Source organism: Rhinatrema bivittatum, chromosome 5, assembly GCF_901001135.1.
Source record: "Rhinatrema bivittatum chromosome 5, aRhiBiv1.1, whole genome shotgun sequence".
NCBI lineage: Eukaryota > Metazoa > Chordata > Amphibia > Gymnophiona > Rhinatrematidae > Rhinatrema > Rhinatrema bivittatum.
Window position 1 is genome coordinate 289,396,777 of NC_042619.1, and position 17,743 is coordinate 289,414,519.

Here is a 17,743-nt window from a genome sequence, read left to right on the forward strand (position 1 = left end):
GAATCAGGAAGTACCTGGGAGTAGAATCCCCATCCTCTTTGCCCTAGTGGTACGGGCTCGACCGCTCTGGCCGTTAAGAGGGAGGAGAGCTCTGTTCGTAGTACCTCCTGATGCGCTACCAACCCCCAGAACAGGCACAGGAGGCAATTTGGCAGGACACCCAATAGATTCAATCGGTACCCCTGACGGATGATGGACAGAACCCACTGGTCCGAGGTTATACTGGGCCACCGAGTCACAAAGAACCATAGCCTGGGGGGTCCAGCATTTCAGGTACGGGCAACTGGCTTATGCTCCCTATAATCCAGTCAAAACCCCATCCTTGGATTTGGGAGCTCACTGCTGCCTGGGACCACCGCGAGAGCTCACCCTCTGCAAAACAGGAGCGAGGAGCCTGAGGACAGTACTTTCTCTGGTGTTAGAAAGACCTCCCTCTGACCCTGCCTCGCAGATCTCAGGTCAGAGGAGGACTGGTCCAAAGTGCTAATGGGGAAATGCTGGAGGATCTCATGGTGATCCTGCAGCTGGGCCACTGCATCCCTCCCCTTGTCTTCGAAGAGATTCTTCCCAGTACAAGGCAGGTCAACGAGTATTTCTGTACCTCTGGTCGGAGATCCAAGGCCCGCGGCCGTGCTATTCTTCGGGCACAGATTCCTGCTGCAGAGACTCTTGCCATTTCGAAAAATTCGTAGGTGAAGCGCACCTCATGTTTTCGCTCTCCAGGCCCTGTCGCAACAGCGACAGAAAGGTGTCCTGTTGCTGTTGAGGCAGCTGATAGGCTGCCTCCTGCTCCTATTTCCAGAGGTTGCAAGAGTATTGGCTCATATAGAGCTGGTAGGAGGCAATGAGCATAGCCCCCTGAAAGACTTTCCTCCCAAGAGCATCCAGCACTCTGTGATCCTTCCCCTGGGGCGCAGAGGCATGAGTCCGAGAGCGGATTCGATCACCACTGATTGGTGTGCCAGCAGACATCTTTTGAATCTGATAGCCTGTTGGACTAGGTAAACCCCGTCCGCCTTCCAATTCACAGCAGGTATCCCTAATCCTCAGCTCCCTAATCCTCAACAGCAACTCCTTAAAGATCTCAAGTACCAGTACCACTACAATCTTTTTGGAGTCTACATAAGCTGGAGAATTTCCAGCATTTTATGCCTGGCATCCTCCTCAGTTACCAACTGAAACAGGATAGCTTCAGTCATCGCCCGTGCAAACCCTGCGAAGTTCAGGTCCTCAGGCAGAGATGGTTCTGAGGGAAAACCCTTCGAGTTCTATGAAGAGGATTTTGCAATGTCCTCCCTCCTAGGGGTCATAAGGGGCTGTACCCTCACTGAAATCCACAGGGGATGAGGCCCTGGGTGCTCAGCCTTCGTCCAGAGGCCAAGGCACCGGTGCCAGCCCCAGCAAAGCTGGACAGGGGGCTACAGCTGTGGTGGATCCGATCTTGATGGAGCTTCCTCCTCTGAGGAACCAGCGACGAGCACCACATCAGTCAGGGGAATCACTGGTGCCCCGCTGGGCATCGATGGGTTCCCAGGAACCAGCGTCAGTTGGGTCGGTAACACACCAATGAGTACATTGAGACATTCCAGTAGTGGTTCCAGCAGGGAAAGAGCAAACACCGATACAGTCAGTGCCGCGAGCTCAAAGCCCCACAGTCAAAGTTCAACTGCCAGCTGGACTCTGAGCTCCAACTCCTTCTTGAAAGTTGCCAATGCCAAAACGGACTATGAGGCAGGAGGGGTGGCCAGATCTTCCTCGGATCCTGAGGTGCATCAGCAACTGACAACAAGACCAGCGGAGACCGTCAAAGATCCCTGGTATCGATGGAGGATAGGCACTCCTCGCTGTGGGATCACTTCGGGGGCATCATGGCAACCCAAGCCCGGCACCATGCATTGAAGGCGACCAGTACCAATGCTTCCTTGGCTTCCCTCAGTGCTCGACCCGGTCTTTCCCAGGCGCCAAGGATGAAGACAATGAACCTGATGTCCTCGACCTGGTAGAGACCAACAGGGACCAGTCCCCAGCGTCCCTAACAGCCGCTGGCATTGACAGAGTGGATGGCCCGCCAGTGTCGATGGCTCAGTGTCCATCGGTGCGGCTTCATAGTCCTTTGGTGTCATTGCCACCGATGCAGATATCGATGGTTCGGACTTTCTTGCCCCGAAGAGCTTTTCCATCTTGAGGAGGCAAGCGCAATGTCCATTCTGTTTATCTAATAGAATATTCCAGACATATCTGGAGAGCTTGAACCTTGGACAGAGTTAACTTTTTACTACCCTTGTCCACTATTCTCATTGTACTGCCTGCCTCTGCAGATACTATTTTGAGATGAAGGAGCAAAGGAAATTTGTGGTTAGCAAGGAAAACAGAAGTGATAAGCAATACTCATTGTTCCCTTTGGGTGGCAAAAGGCAGGAACTTAGCTATGCAGAGGACCCTGCTGCAGACCCCGACTGTTGATTTACTTTTCACAAGACAGAAGTGAGAATTCCAAAGGGGAAGGCAGATGCTGACGTAGTTGATGTAAGGAATTGGGGAAATAAAATATATGCACGCCAACACATGATGGCATTTATAGTTCACTGTGAACTTTTGTATCACTGCACAAGGGGAAAAAGGGAAAATTGGAAAATATATGATGAAAATATGATAAAAATATAATCAAGAGGGATGTAAGGGTGGGGGCAAATGAGTAATGAGACATAAGAAAAATATGTATCCTGGCGTCATGGAGCAAGGATTTATTACACCCAAGATATTGTATACAGAAAGCCTGACAATTTTGGAGAAGGCTAGCATATTTGCTGAGGCAGGTGACTACATTATTACATGGCACTCCTTACTTTCTCCCCAGGCTAAACGAATCAGAGAACTGATTTTGGAATATTGCTTTTGTGCTTTTTAATAATATGTATAGCTGAGCACAAGATTATGATTATTATACAAATTATACTTATAAAAAAATTGATTATAACTAACTTGTAATAATTTTCATATTGTTACTTATAAAAGAATTATAATAAATAATTCTGAGTACAAGTCCTTTTCTTCCTAAAAAAATATATATAAAAGGTAAGAGAGAAAGGGAGACATTTGGGGGAGGAAGGTTTAGCCTGAGAAAAATTGGCTCTTTTCCAGAATTATAATTAGCACAAGTAGGGCAAAGTTCAGTTGGGCTAAATAATTCGGGGTCATGTGGTCGCACAGGCGCAACTCCTGGACGTCATGCGATGCCCCCAGGTAGAGGATACATGTCGGGTGGGTCCATGATGGGTATCGTCCTCGGGCATCGACGAGGCCATGACGATACAAACTGAACGGGGCGAAACTAAAGTGGAGATGGTAGGGCAATAGACGCCAGTGGGCACAGAGGCACCACCTCCACGGGAGGACAGAGCGAAAGAAAACTTACAGAACTGCCAAAACACCTCACTGAGACACTAGAGGGAACCGGAGAGGGACCCGCACCAAAAAAAAAAAGATGCAAAAACAATGAAAACTATCCGTGGTAAAGTTTTCCAAGCAAGTTTTTAGAAAACAACCACGAGCTCACTAGCCATGAGGCGAAAGCTCCACAAAAAAAAAAAAAAAAAAAAAAGAAACTGAAGAGGGAACCTGCGTAGATAAGTGGTATAGGGCATGGTAGGCCTAGCATGGTATAGGGCATGCTCAATATGCCTAGTCAAAGTTCTGGAAACTGACATAAGTTTTCCATGCCAGACTCCATTCGATATCACCCATGCGCGAGCAATACCATCCTGCTTGTCCTAAGAGAACTGATTTTTATAATATATTTATCTGTAAACCTTTTTGTTCAACTTTTTAGTTGTAAAAGTGGTATATAAATGCTTTTAAATAAATAAATAAGGAAATATACCTTGGTAATCTCTTCTGCAGTTCCAGGGCAGGTAGTGTCTTTCGGAATGCTGCAAGGACCACTGTAGCTTAGTTGGATGCTTGATTCAGTCTCTCTACCTTCTGATGGCTTTAAGCTGAAACTTCCTTCAGTTGCCACCCTTTTCTTCTTAGATAACGGTTCTTCATGTAGTTTAGTTTTTTCATTTTGTTTCTTGAATGGACTTCTGCTTTCAGCTACATTTCAGACAAATTACATTTTTAATTTTATAAACCATCATTAGAAATCCATGATTAGATCAGAATACTTGTGGACCCACATGATGTGGGTTAAAAATATATTTCTCCTGAAAATCAACTTAAAAATGTAAGAGATTTCTATTGGTTAACTTATTTGTAATGATCATTTCTATTATGTCTAGAACGTGGGAATGAAAATTACACTCCAAAACGCTGTATGAAGGCCAATGTTAGAAAAATAATTCTCTCTACAGACTTCCTTACTTTTTGTTGCTTCAGATTCTTTTCCCTCCTCATCGAGTCCAGGAAAGCTAATTTTCCCATTGCTCTCTTTCACAGACTGGAAAGAGGATCTGAACACAGACATTTTCTCTTTTAATGAAGAACCATATGGAGATTTAACTGTAGGAGATCTAAAATGGCTAACCTGAAAAACAAATGTACATTTGACATTAAAAACACTGCTATATATTGTCCTTTATTTACTGTTGACAATTATATAGTTTGAGGACATATTCATCAAGGTATCAATAGCTTTAATTTGGAAAGCTATTAAATAGAAGGCCTTATTACCCAATTTGATTGGTAGATTATCTACTGCACAAGGTTGCTCTAATGTGTAAGTAATACATACCTAAATAAAATTAACTGAACCCTAGAAAGCTAATCAAAAACCCAACTTTGATTCGCTGCTGCAGAAAATTGCAGGAGGAAAAAGACTAAACGCCGCAAATTCTTTTTTCAATTTCCATTTCCGCTTCCATTCGCTTTGATTATGCAAATCATTGATCCTACTACACATTTTTATGCAAAACTTGTATGTACTTAATACATTGTATTATTACATAATTACATAATGCAAAACAGTGATCTACAGTTAAAGGAACAATGGTAAAATTAAAAAATAAAAAGAAAGAAACAAACTTACCTGTTAATTTCCTTTTCTCGAGTTCTGCCAGTCTATGCCTTACTACCTAGGCTAAACAATTCTCAAATATGCTAATGATCTTAACAATTTGAAGCATAACCTAACTAGAGAACGTCTGCCATGCCTTCCTCTTAGGCCAGATGCCCTCACACAGAGAAAGACAAACCAGAGCATGGAGAATCAAAACTACTGTATCACAGTATTAAAATGGTGGGCGTGAGGATCGCCTGGTAACATGCCTACCTGGTGCGAAGGTGGCGGACCTCACGCGTCACCTAGATAGGATTTTAGACAGTGCTGGGGAGGAGCCAGCTGTCGTGGTACATGTGGGCACCAACGACATAGGAAAATGTGGGAGGGAGGTTCTGGAAGCCAAATTTAGGCTCTTAGGTAGAAAGCTTAAATCCAGAACCTCCAGGGTAGCATTCTCTGAAATGCTCCCTGTTGCATGCGCAGGTCACCAGAGGCAAGCAGAGCTCCGGAGTCTCAATGCGTGGATGAGACAATGATGCAAGGAAGAGGGATTCAGTTTTGTAAGGAACTGCGGAACCTTTTGGGGAAGGGGGAGTCTCTTCCGAAGGGATGGGCTCCACCTTAACCAGGGTGGAACCAGACTGCTGGCGCTAACCTTTAAAAAGGAGATAGAGCAGCTTTTAAACTAGAACAAAGGGGAAAGCCGACAGTCGCTCAGTAGTGCATGGTTCGGAGAGAGGTATCTTCAAAGGATACTAATGATGCATTAGAATTAGGGCATCCCGACAGTGAGGTTCCAATAATAAGAAAAGTAGTCCAAATGCCTGTAACTAAAAAGTCACCTGAGCTAAAAAATTCTAACTTATCCCTATCAATTAAAAAGCAGAATGAAAATACAAACAAAAAACAAACTTTGAAATGTCTGTATGCTAATGCCAGAAGTCTAAGTAGTAAGATGGGAGAATTAGAATGTATAGCAGTGAATGATGACAGACTTAATTGGCATCTCAGAGACATGGTGGAAAGAGGATAACCAATGGGACAGTGCTATACCGGGGTACAAATTATATCGCAATGACAGAGAGGAGCACTCGGGAGGAGGTGTGGCGCTTTATGTCCGGGATGGCATAGAGTCCAACAGGATAAACATCCTGCGTGAGACTAAATACAAAATTGAATCTTTATGGGTAGAAATCCCTTGTGTGTCGGGGAAGACTATAGTGGTAGGGGTATACTACCGTCCACCTGGTCAAGATGGTGAGATGGACAGTGAAATGGTAAGAGAAATTAGGGAAGCTAACCAAATTGGTAGTGCAGTAATAATGGGAGACTTCAATTACCCCAATATTGACTGGGTAAATGTATCATCGGGACACGCTAGAGAGATAACGTTCCTGGATGGAATAAATGATAGCTTTATGGAGCAATTGGTTCAGGAACTGACGAGAGAGGGAGCAATTTTAGATCTAATTCTCAGTGGAGCACAGGACTTGGTGAGAGAGGTAACGGTGGTGGGGCCGCTTGGCAATAGTGATCATAATATGATCAAATTTGATTTAATGACTGGAAGAGGAACAGTGTGCAAATCCAAGGCTCTCGTGCTAAACTTTCAAAAGGGAAACTTTGATAATATGAGAAAAATTGTTAGAAAAAAACTGAAAGGAGCAGCTACAAAAGTAAAAAATGTCCAAGAGGCGTGGTCATTGTTAAAAAATACCATTCTAGAAGCACAGTCTAGATGCATTCCACACATTAAGAAAGGTGGAAAGAAGGCAAAACGATTACCGGCATGGTTAAAAGGGGAGGTGAAAGAAGCTATTTTAGCCAAAAGATCTTCATTCAAAAATTGGAAGAAGGAACCAACAGAAGAAAATAGGATAAAGCATAAACGTTGGCAAGTTAAATATAAGACATTGATAAGATAGGCTAAGAGAGAATTTGAAAAGAAGTTGGCTGTAGAGGCAAAAACTCACAGTAAAAACTTTTTTAAATATATCTGAAGCAGAAAGCCTGTAAGGGAGTCAGTTGGACCATTAGATGATCGAGGGGTTAAAGGGGCACTTAGAGAAGATAAGGCCATCGCGGAAAGATTAAATGATTTCTTTACTTCGGTATTTACTGAAGAGGATGTTGGGGAGGTACCCGTAATGGAGAAGGTTTTCATGAGTAATGATTCAGATGGACAATCAAATCACGGTGAACCTAGAAGATGTGGTAGGCCTGATTGACAAACTGAAGAGTAGTAAATCACCTGGACTGGATGGTATACACCCCAGAGTTCTGAAGGAACTAAAAAATGAAATTTCAGACCTATTAGTAAAAATTTGTAACCTATCATTAAAATCATCCATTGTACCTGAAGACTGGAGGATAGCAAATGTAACCCCAATATTTAAAAAGGGCTCCAGGGGTGATCCGGGAAACTACAGACCGGTTAGCCTGACTTCAGTGCCAGGAAAAATAGTGGAAAGTGTTCTAAACATCAAAATCACAGAACATATAGAAAGACATGGTTTAATGGAACAAAGTCAGCATGGCTTTACCCAAGGCAAATCTTGCCTCACAAATCTGCTTCACTTTTTTTGAAGGAGTTAATAAACATGTGGATAAAGATGAACCAGTAGATGTAGTATACTTGGATTTTCAGAAGGCGTTCGACAAAGTTCCTCATGAGAGGCTTCTAGGAAAAGTAAAAAGTCATGGGATAGGTGGCGATGTCCTTTTGTGGATTGCAAACTGGCTAAAAGACAGGAAACAGAGAGAAGGATTAAATGGACAATTTTCTCAGTGGAAGGGAGTGGACAGTGGAGTACCTCAGGGATCTGTATTGGGACCCTTACTTTTCAATATATTTATAAATGATCTGGAAAGAAATACGACGAGTGAGATAATCAAATTTGTAGATGACAGAGTAGTTAAATCACAAGCAGATTGTGATAAATTGCAGGAAGACCTTGTGAGACTGGAAAATTGGGCATCCAAATGGCAAATGAAATTTAATGTGGATAAGTGCAAGGTGATGCATGTAGGGAAAAATAACCCATGCTATAATTACACAATGTTGGGTTCCATATTAGGTGCTACAACCCAAGAAAGAGATCTAGGCGTCATAGTGGATAACACATTGAAATCGTCGGTTCAGTGTGCTGCGGCAGTCAAAAAAGCAAACAGAATGTTGGGAATTATTAGAAAGGGAATGGTGAATAAAACGGAAAATGTCATAATGCCTCTGTATCGCTCCATGGTGAGACCGCACCTTGAATACTGTGTACAATTCTGGTTGCCGCATCTCAAAAAAGATATAATTGAGATGGAGAAGGTACAGAGAAGGGCTACCAAAATGATAAGGGGAATGGAACAGCTCCCCTATGAGGAAAGACTCAAGAGGCACCATTGAGGTGCCTCGTTCAAGAAATGGCAGCTCAAGCTGACCACAGGAAAAAGCCTGCACTCTGTAAGACTTGCAGGTCGTGTCGGCAGATACCAATAGTGTGCTGGGGATGCAGAACAGTATGGACAGGCTAAACAAGGAAAGTTTTTAGGCTCTTGTGGTAAAAAGACTTGTATTCCTCTATGTTCAGTCAGGCCTAAAAATTCAGATGCTAGAGACTTGTTGAAAGAGATGAGCCTTTAAGATCCTCCTAAATTTCACCAATGAGGATTCATCTTTAATCTCCTGTGGTGAAGAATTCCACAACTGAGATAAGAAAATTATTCCTTACCTGCTAATTTTCGTTCCTGTAGTACCAAGGATCAGTCCAGATGGTGGGTTATGTCCCCCGTCCAGTAGATGGAGTCAGAGTAAACTTTGGAGGGTGCTGGCATATAAGCTGGTGCACCCTCCCTAGATCCTCAGTATCGAGAATATCAAAGCTGCTAAAACTGAAAAGGATGGATCAAGCATATCAGAACTTAAACTGCTGAAAACTAACAATGCAACTTTTAAGTAGAACTGTCGACCAGCCCCAGAAAGGGAAACAGGGAACGAGGAAACAGGACCCGCTCCAACAGAAAAACCAGAAGAACAGGAGACACAAAACGAGCAGGAGTGACCCCGGTCCTAACAGAACCAGGGTGGGTGTCTGGACTGATCCTTGGTACTACAGAAACGAAAATTAGCAGGTAAGGAATAATTTTCTTTTCCTTGTACGTTCCTGGATCAGTCCAGATGGTGGGATGTACCAAAGCTTCCCTAACTCGGGTGGGTCCCTGAGAACCCTGCTCGGATCACCCTGTCGCCAAGAGACCCTGAGCCGGAAACCGGCAAGTGAAGCCGATAATGTCTGGAGAACGTGTGCAGGGACTTCCAAGTCGCTGCTTGACAGATTTCTTGAGATGAGACGTACTGAGATTCCACCCAGGTCGACTGGGTGCGCAGCGAGTGAGCTTTGACCTCCGCCGGGGGGACCCGGCCGGCGCCGATGTACGCCGACACCACTGCTTCCTTGAGCCACCTCGCTATCATAGTCTTCGAAGCCTGAGAGCCTTTCTTGTTGCCGGACCAGAGAACGAAGAGATGGTCGGAGATCCGGAAGTCGTTGGTCACCTCCAGATAGCGGAGTAGGGTACGTTTGACGTCCAGATGCCGGAGAGACCTGGGAGCGTCCACCGGAAAGGACAGGAGCTCCACTGTCTGGTTCAAATGGAATGCGGAAACTACCTTGGGCAGGAACGAGGGAACCGTACGCAACGAGACACCCGAGTCCGTGAAGCGCAGGAAGGGCTCCCTGCAGGAGAGGGCCTGGAGCTCAGAGATGCGACGCGCCGAACCTATGGCCACCAAGAAGACCGCCTTGAGAGTGAGATCCTTGAGTGAAGCGTTACGTAGTGGTTCGAAGGGAGGCCCCGAGAGAACCCAGAGGACCAGGTTGAGATTCCACGAGGGATAGGGATTCTGCACCAGAGGTCGCAAGTGTTTAGCACCCTTGAGAAACCTTGTGATGTCCGGATGAGACGAGAGGTCCGGTCGTCCCGCGGTTCGAACGAACAATCCCAGGGCAGAGACCTGTACCCGCAGGGAATTGTAGGCGACACCCTTCTCAAGGCCGTCCTGGAGAAAGGCCAGAATCTGAGAGACTGAAGCCGTGGCCGCGTGAGATCCATGGTCAGAGAACCACACCTCGAACACCTTCCAGACCCGTACATAAGCGACCGACGTCGAGGCCTTGCATGCCTTGAGGAGGGTGTCTACAACTGGGGCAGAGTAGCCCTTGCCCTTGGGCAGAGTAGCCCTTGCCCTTGCCCTCCTTTCAAAAGCCAGACTGCAAGACAGAAGTGTTCTGCCTGGTCGGAAAATACTGGACCCTGATGAAGGAGCAGAGGAAGATGGGCGAGACGTAGGGGACCGTCCACCACTATGTTGAGCAGATCTGCGAACCACGGACGCCGCGGCTACTCCGGAGCCACCAGGATGACTGTCCCTTGGTGGTTCTCTATTCTCTTTAGAACCTTGCCCACCAGGGGCCACAGTGGGAAGACATAGAGAAGGAGCCGGGTAGGCCAGGGAAGCACCAGGGCGTCCACCCCTTCTGCGCCGTGTTCCCTCCTTTGACTGAAGAATCGAGGGGCCTTGGCGTTGGAGAGCATTGCCATGAGATCCATCGACGGAGTCCCCCAGCGACGGGTGATGAGTAACATTGGGTCGTCTGAGAGGGCCCATTCCCCGGGGTCCAGAGTCTGGCGACTCAAGTAGTCTGCTTGGATGTTGTCTACCCCGGCGATGTGCAAGGCTGCCAGACGCTTGAGAAAGCGCTCTGCCCAGACCATCAGTTGAGAGGCTTCGAGGGCCACCTGTCGGTTTCTGGTGCCGCCTTGACGGTTTCTGGTGCCGCCTTGACTGTTGATGCGTTGTCCGACAGGACTCGTACTGCCCGGTTTTGTAGAAGAGGGAGAAAATGCTCGAGTGCCAGCCGAACCGCTCTGGTCTCCAAACAGTTGATGGGCCAGGCTGCTTGTTCCTTTGTCCACTGCCCCTGCACCGAGCTCTGTTGACAAACTGCTCCCCAGCCGGTCAGACTGGCATCGGTGGTGACCACCACCCAATCCGGAGTCTCGAGAAGGGAGTCTTGAGCCAGGTTCCTTGGATCTAGCCACCAATGTAAGCTGTTCCTGGCAGTCGGGGGGAGAGGGAGGACGACCTGATAGTCCCGAAACACGGGTTTCCACCGAGATAGCAGGGCTGCCTGCAGGGGACGCAGGTGCGCCAATGCCCACGGAACCAGATCTATTGCGAAGGCCATGGATCCCAATATCTGTAGGTAATCCCAGGCCGTGGGTTCCAGCAGAGCCGCGAAGCGCTGAATCTGCTCTCGAAGTGCTTGCGCTTTGTCTGGATGCAGGAAGACTTTGCCCTGAGCTGTGTCGAAGCGGGCTCCCAGGAAGTCCAGGCACTGAGAAGGTCGGAGACTGCTCTTGTTGAAATTCACCGCCCAGCCGAGAGACTAAAGGAGACGGACGACCCTGTCGACTGCGGCAAGCCCCTGCGAGAAGGTCTTCGCCCGGATGAGCCAATTGTCCAGGTAGGGGTGGACCAGGATCCCCTCCCGCCTTAATGCGGCCGCCACTACCACCATGACCTTTGTGAAGGTCCTGGGGGCGGTCGCCAGACTGAAAGGAAGGGCCTGGAATTGGTAGTGTTGGTTCCAAGATCTTGAAGCGAAGGAACTTCCGATGAGCCGCAAGGATCGGTATGTGCAGATAGGCCTCTGTCAGATCTAGAGAGGCAAGGAACTCTCCCTGATGGACCGCCGCGATGACGGAACGCAGGGTCTCCATGCGAAAACGGGATATCCGAAGTGCCTTGTTTACTTCCTTGAGGTCCAGGATGGGACGAAAAGTCCCGTCTTTCTTGGGTACCACGAAGTAAATTGAATAGTGACCCGAGCCCACCTCTCCGGAGGGGACAGGCGAGATGGCCCCGAGGTCCAGGAACCTGTCTAGGGTCTGTTGTACCCCCAGGCGCTTGAGACTTGAACCGCAGGGCGAGAAAATGAACCTGTCTCTTGGGATGCGTACAAACTCCAACGCGTAGCCATGTCTTAGAATATCCAGGACCCACTGATCCGTGGTGATGTTGGCCCACTCCCCGTAGAAAAGAGAGATGCGGCTCCCGATCAGAGGCAACGGGGAGTGGGCTGGCCTGGCATCATTGAGGAGGCTTGGAAGAGGCTCCCTGCGTCGAGGCCTCCCTAGGAGACCGGCGGCCACGAAAGGGACAGGGCCACGACTGAGACCTGGAGGAAGGTGTCCGGCTCCCCTGCTGCCTGGCGCCCCTGTAGCGGCGTTGGGTGCGGGGACGACTCCTGGAGGAAAAGGAGGGACGATACGACCGCTGACGGTCCTCAGGGAGCCGGTGTACTGCATTTTCCCCTAGCGATTTGATAATCTGGTCCAGATCTTCGCCAAACAGGAACCTGCCCTTGAAAGGGAGTGCACCCAGGCTGGATTTGGAAGAGGAGTCCGCCGTCCAGTTGCGAAGCCATAAGAGGCGTCTGGCCGAGACTGCGGAGACCATGGTCCTCACTAAGACGCGCAGCAGGTCGTGAAGAGCATCAGCTCCGTAGGCCATAACGGCTTCCAGCCGATCTGCTTGGGCCACCTCATCCGGCGACAATTGCTGAGAGGTGAGGAGCTGCTCGCTCACCCAGAGGCCAGGCCTCTGGGTGAGCGAGCCACAGATTGCTGCGCGGACTCCCAGCGCCGAGACCTCAAAGACCTTCTTGAGGCAGACTTCCAGCTTTCTATCCTGCAGGTCACGGAGAGCCGTGCCCCCCGGGACCGGGATCGTGGTCCTTTTTGTGACTGCTGAGACCGCACAGTCCACCTGCGGAACCTTGAGAAGGTCCAGAAAATCTCCTGGTAGAGGGTAGAGCTTGTCCATTGCCCTGCCGACCCGGAGGGAGGCCTCCGGGGTATCCCACTCTTTCACTAGGAGCTGTAGAAAGGAATCGTGGATTGGAAAAGTCCGAGCCAGGGGACGCAGACCCGCCAATAATGGGTTCCCCTTCTTACTGGATGAGGCAACTGTGGGAGCCGGGGGCCCTACGGGTGGGTCGAGGTCCAACTCCTGCAGAACATGGGGGATTAGGTCCACTAGCTCTTCTTTACGAAAGATCCGAAGAACACGGGGATCATCGCATTCCAGATGAAAGGGCATATGAGTGTCATCAGCCGAAGGCAAGGCCGGGTCTCCCCCCAGGTCTGGGAGTGGAGCCCCTCCCCCCCCCCGAGGGGAGGGCAAGATGCACCCTGGGCCCCCCCCGAGGTTCCAGGGACTGCGACTGCTGCCTCCGCCAGGCGACGGACCTTGCAGGGAGGTGGATCCTGGGCCAGGCCCCCCGGCTGCTGAATGGATTGTAAATAGGCTTTGTGCATGAGCACAACAAACTCGGCCGAGAACGCAGAGGTGCCCGGAGGGGGGGCGCATGGGGGGGTCCCTTGGAGGGTCTGAAGAGGGCAGAGTGAGGCCCTGATCAAGGGCCGGCGGTGACAAGTCCTTAAGATCCTCCAGAGCTCCCTCTGTCTCTGAAAACGTGCTGACTTCCAGCTCCAAGATGGCCGCCGCTCCCACCGAAGGAGGGGCGGGGCCGTCCCCCGAGGCTCGCGGCGCTCCGAAGAAAGCGGCGGCGAGGTCGACTGGAGCGCGGGGCTGCTCTCCCCACCAGAGAGACACCTGTGACAGAGCCCCTCCCGCGATCCTCCCGGCCCCGGGCAGCCGCAGGAAGAGCATTGGGCGGGGCGCTGCATGACTTGGGCCCGGAGGAGGAACAGCAAGCGCGGGAAAACTAGGAGCCGAGCAGCACCGCGGGAGGAGCGGGAATCGAGCACCTCCGCTCAACTCTGAAGCCCCCCGACAACAGCAGCAGGGGAATGCCACTTCCCTACTGCGTCGGCCCTGGGGAATATCACGTCGCGGGGCCGAGGTGGGGGGGGGACGGCCCCACCAGCATCCACCCCCTGCTCCACCAGAGGGAGAAGACCTGTACAGGAGCAAACTCCACAGAACAACAACAAACAACTTACCTCCGGTGAGACAGGAGGGAGAGGAGGAGGAAGACTGATGACACAGCCCTGCTGGCAAGGAGAAGGGGCTCCGAGGAGCCAGACAGATTACCATAGAATTTGTATCTTTTTTTTTTTTTAAACTAACACTGTGACTAATGCTGTAACTAGCTTGACCCAACCTGAGGAAAAAATAAAGAAGAGTGTATGTGGAGAATGTCTACCTAACAGGGGAAGCACCGAGTTCCCCTACTCACATCTGCTGGAGTCAGAGAGATACTGAGGATCTAGGGAGGGTGCACCAGCTTATATGCCAGCACCTTCTGAAGTTTACTCTGACTCCATCTGCTGGACGGGGGACATAACCCACCGTCTGGACTGATCCTGGTACATACAGGGAACCTTAAATTAACCACTTCTCATGGATATCTGCTTGTAAGTTGGTACAGCTAGTAGATTCTGTGAGGGTGAACACACAGGCTGGTAAATTGAGAGCTGCATTAAATGATGGTGGTGGCAAACCCTTCACTCCCTTAAAAATGAAAGTGAGAATTTTGAATTTAACTCTCCAAATCAGCAACAGTTAGTGAACATAAGAAATTGCCATGCTGGGTCAGACCAAGGGTCCATCAAGCCCAGCATCCTGTTTCCAACAGAGGCCAAAACCAGGCCACAAGAACCTGGCAATTACCCAAACACTAAGAAGAACCCATGCTACTGATGCAATTAATAGCAGTGGCTATTCCCTAAGGGCTAGATTTTAAAAGCCCTGCGCGCGTAAATCCTCCTGGATTTACGCATGCCGGCGTGCCTATTTTGCATAGGCCGCCGGCGCGCACAAAGCCACGGGATGCGCGTAAGTCCCGGGGCTTTGTAAAAGGGGCGGGAGGGGGCGTGTCCGGGGCGGGCCGGGAGGGTGGTCCCGAGTCCCCCGGCACTGCGACCTGTGCCGGGGGATGAGAGGTGGCGCACGCAAGTTACGCCTGCTTCAAGCAGGCGTAACTTGCCCAACAAAGGTGGGGGGAAGGGAGGGGAAGCGGAGGGAACGGAGGCAGGCTGCGCGGCTCGGCGCGCACAGGCTGCCGATTTTGTGCAGCCTTGCGCGCGCCGACCCCAGATTTTGTAAGATACGTGCAGCTATGCGTGTATCTTATAAAATCCGGCGTACTTTTTAAAGATCTACCTCCAAGTATAATTGATTAATAGCCATTAATGGACTTCTCCTCCAAGAACTTATCCAAACCTTTTTTGAACCCAGCTACACTAACTGCACTAATCACATCCCCTGGCAACAAATTCCAGAGCTTTATTGTGCGTTGAGTGAAAAGGAATTTTCTCCGATTAGTCTTAAATGTGCTATATGCTAACTTCATGGAATGCCCCCTAGAGAAGATTGATAAAAAAGTGGAGTGATGTTGTTGTATAGGAGTAACTGTCACCACCTGAGCGGCAGCATTCTGCACCAGCTGCAGTGGTCTTAGAGTGGACAACTGAAGGACAAGATAAAGTGAATTACAGTAATCAAAAGTTGAAGTCGCCAAAGAATAAATTACTGTTTTCATATCGTTCTCAGTTAAGAAGGGCCGTAGCTGAAGTAAATGAAGCTTTTAGAAAGCAGCCTTAACTACTTTATTTGTAGACGTAGTGATGATAATGAGGTGTCCTTTATTATTCCTAGATATCTAATTTCTCTAGAGATTCTGATTGATGTGTCCTTAATTATCAATGAGCTGGGAAGATCGGAAACTGAACATCTTGCCATTGGAAACAGGACATCACCTACAAATGCCTTCACTCTACAGCACCTCACTATCTCCTCTCATCTCTCTATACACACCTCCTCACGCACTCCATTCATTAGACAAGTCTCCTATCTGTGCCCTTCTTCTCTGGCTATGCCGTGTGCTTGGAATAGTCTTTCTGTATTTGGGCATCATGCTCTCTCTCGTCCCATTTTTTTGAAGTTGCTTTTAAATATTAGACCTGTTATTCTGCTTTTAGCAGTCAAAAAAGCAAGTACTTAAAACAGAAGAAACTTTTTTTTTTTGAAGGATAGGGGAATGGAAGGAAGGGTTAACATCTCTAACTAAAACCTCTTTTTCCCAAAATAGAAAGACCCCCTGCTCAAAGCTAGTATGAAACTTTCACCTCAGGAACTGCCCATCCATAAATTTCTAACTTTTTCTTCCTTTTCACCTGGGCTAAACAGGCCTCAGCACAGAACACTCTTATCTGCTGGAGACAGAGAATACTGGCAGGCCGAGGTCAACACAGTAGCCTATAAGATGTGATATCAGCAAGCCGTTAAATCTCTGTCTCCATCTGCTGGTTGGGGTACATAACCCATGCATTTGTGGACTGACCTGGTTAGATGAAAAGAGATGAAATAAATTCCCCTGTACAAATCTAACACCTAGTGGCTGGATTTAGTACCCATGATTTAAGGGTTCTGGAAGAAGCCCTGGCACACAGCCCCTGGCTGAGGACAGTCACTGCAATAACCAGACTAAAAGCAAGTTGAGAGAAAATATAAAAGAAGAGAAAAACATCCCTGGGTAGTAGTGAATGACAGTTCATGGAACCAGAACCATCCCTGTTTCTGACTGAACTCATGCCCAAAAGGACAAAAGGAAACTGCTAGGTAAAATCTAAATTGTAGAGCAGGTTAAATGGAGCTTATCCAAATCTTGAATATTCCAGAGACACAGTTAACGAATGTAAGAAAAATTTTTTTTTAACTATAAAACACTTGAGAAATTCACACAAACAATGAAGTGCCAAATTTCTATACTCTAGAGATTACAAATCCTACAATAAAACAAATCATCTCACAAATATTCCTTGCTTTAGTGATCGGCAACTATGGATGGATCAGATTTAAACACAATTTAAAAAAAAAGAGCTTTGCAAACCTCTGGCTGCATAACTACAAAAGGAAAACAAAGATATAAGACTGCATTCAATTACTTGTTTATACTGAAACCAACATGACTGTCACACTGCATCAAAGATGAAAAATGTTGCCAAATATGGCCAGCACCATGTATTCACACTAAAAGGGAACCACTTCTCTCAAAACTTCACCACCAAATTAAATTGTCTTTACTTCTGATCAACACATTAAGGTGTTATCACAAACTAGCTATTACTTCTCAAATAAAACAAAGCAAACCTTGCTTTTCATGTCCAACATAGAATAGTTTAATTACCATGCTATCTACTCTCGCCCACTCTCTGCCATCTGCTTGCAAAAGGAGAAGACTGCAAAAACATGATAGAATCAGAGACTCATTTAGCACCCAGGGCTTATGTTTTTATTATTGCTATCTGGATCCAGTAAATCATGACACTGCATTTACTTTGGATTACCAAGCAGGATTTATAATCATTTTTCCCCAACAGTAGTGGTTCTCAACCTTTTTTCTATTGGGACACACCTGGCAGATGCTGCTTACAGGCGTGGCACACTGAGCACTTGACCATCACGGGGCTAAATGTAAGCATATACTCTGCATCCACAGGAACCCACACACACCCCCACCATCCCACCCTCAAACAATGGACGCAGAGAAGAACTAGGATATTTCAAATACAACTCGCTATATAAAAAAAGATATTCTGATGCTATCTCAGTAACAGAAACACAAACTCCCTTATTACCAGGCGCATTGGAAAACACAAAAGCACAAAAACAAAACATTCAGCACATGTGTAGCAAACCCTCCATACAATTGCAACACGAAT

At 47.9% G+C, this 17,743-nt stretch overlaps 1 protein-coding gene across 8 annotated transcripts in view; it reads right to left on the reverse strand.

Annotated features, from left to right (window-relative positions):
* Positions 1-17,743, reverse strand: part of CDCA2 (cell division cycle associated 2) — a 272,763-nt gene that overhangs the window by 217,344 nt on the left and 37,676 nt on the right. For all 8 annotated transcript variants that reach the window (XR_003857078.1, XM_029604097.1, XM_029604094.1 and 5 more), the window contains 2 exons: positions 4,363-4,525; positions 3,881-4,095 (listed from right to left, as the gene is read on the reverse strand). Coding sequence is in view for 7 of the 8 variants with exons in the window: in XM_029604097.1 (XP_029459957.1) it covers positions 3,881-4,095; positions 4,363-4,525 (378 nt within the window). In the remaining variant the exon portion in view is untranslated. The remainder of the gene's footprint in view (positions 1-3,880; positions 4,096-4,362; positions 4,526-17,743) is intronic.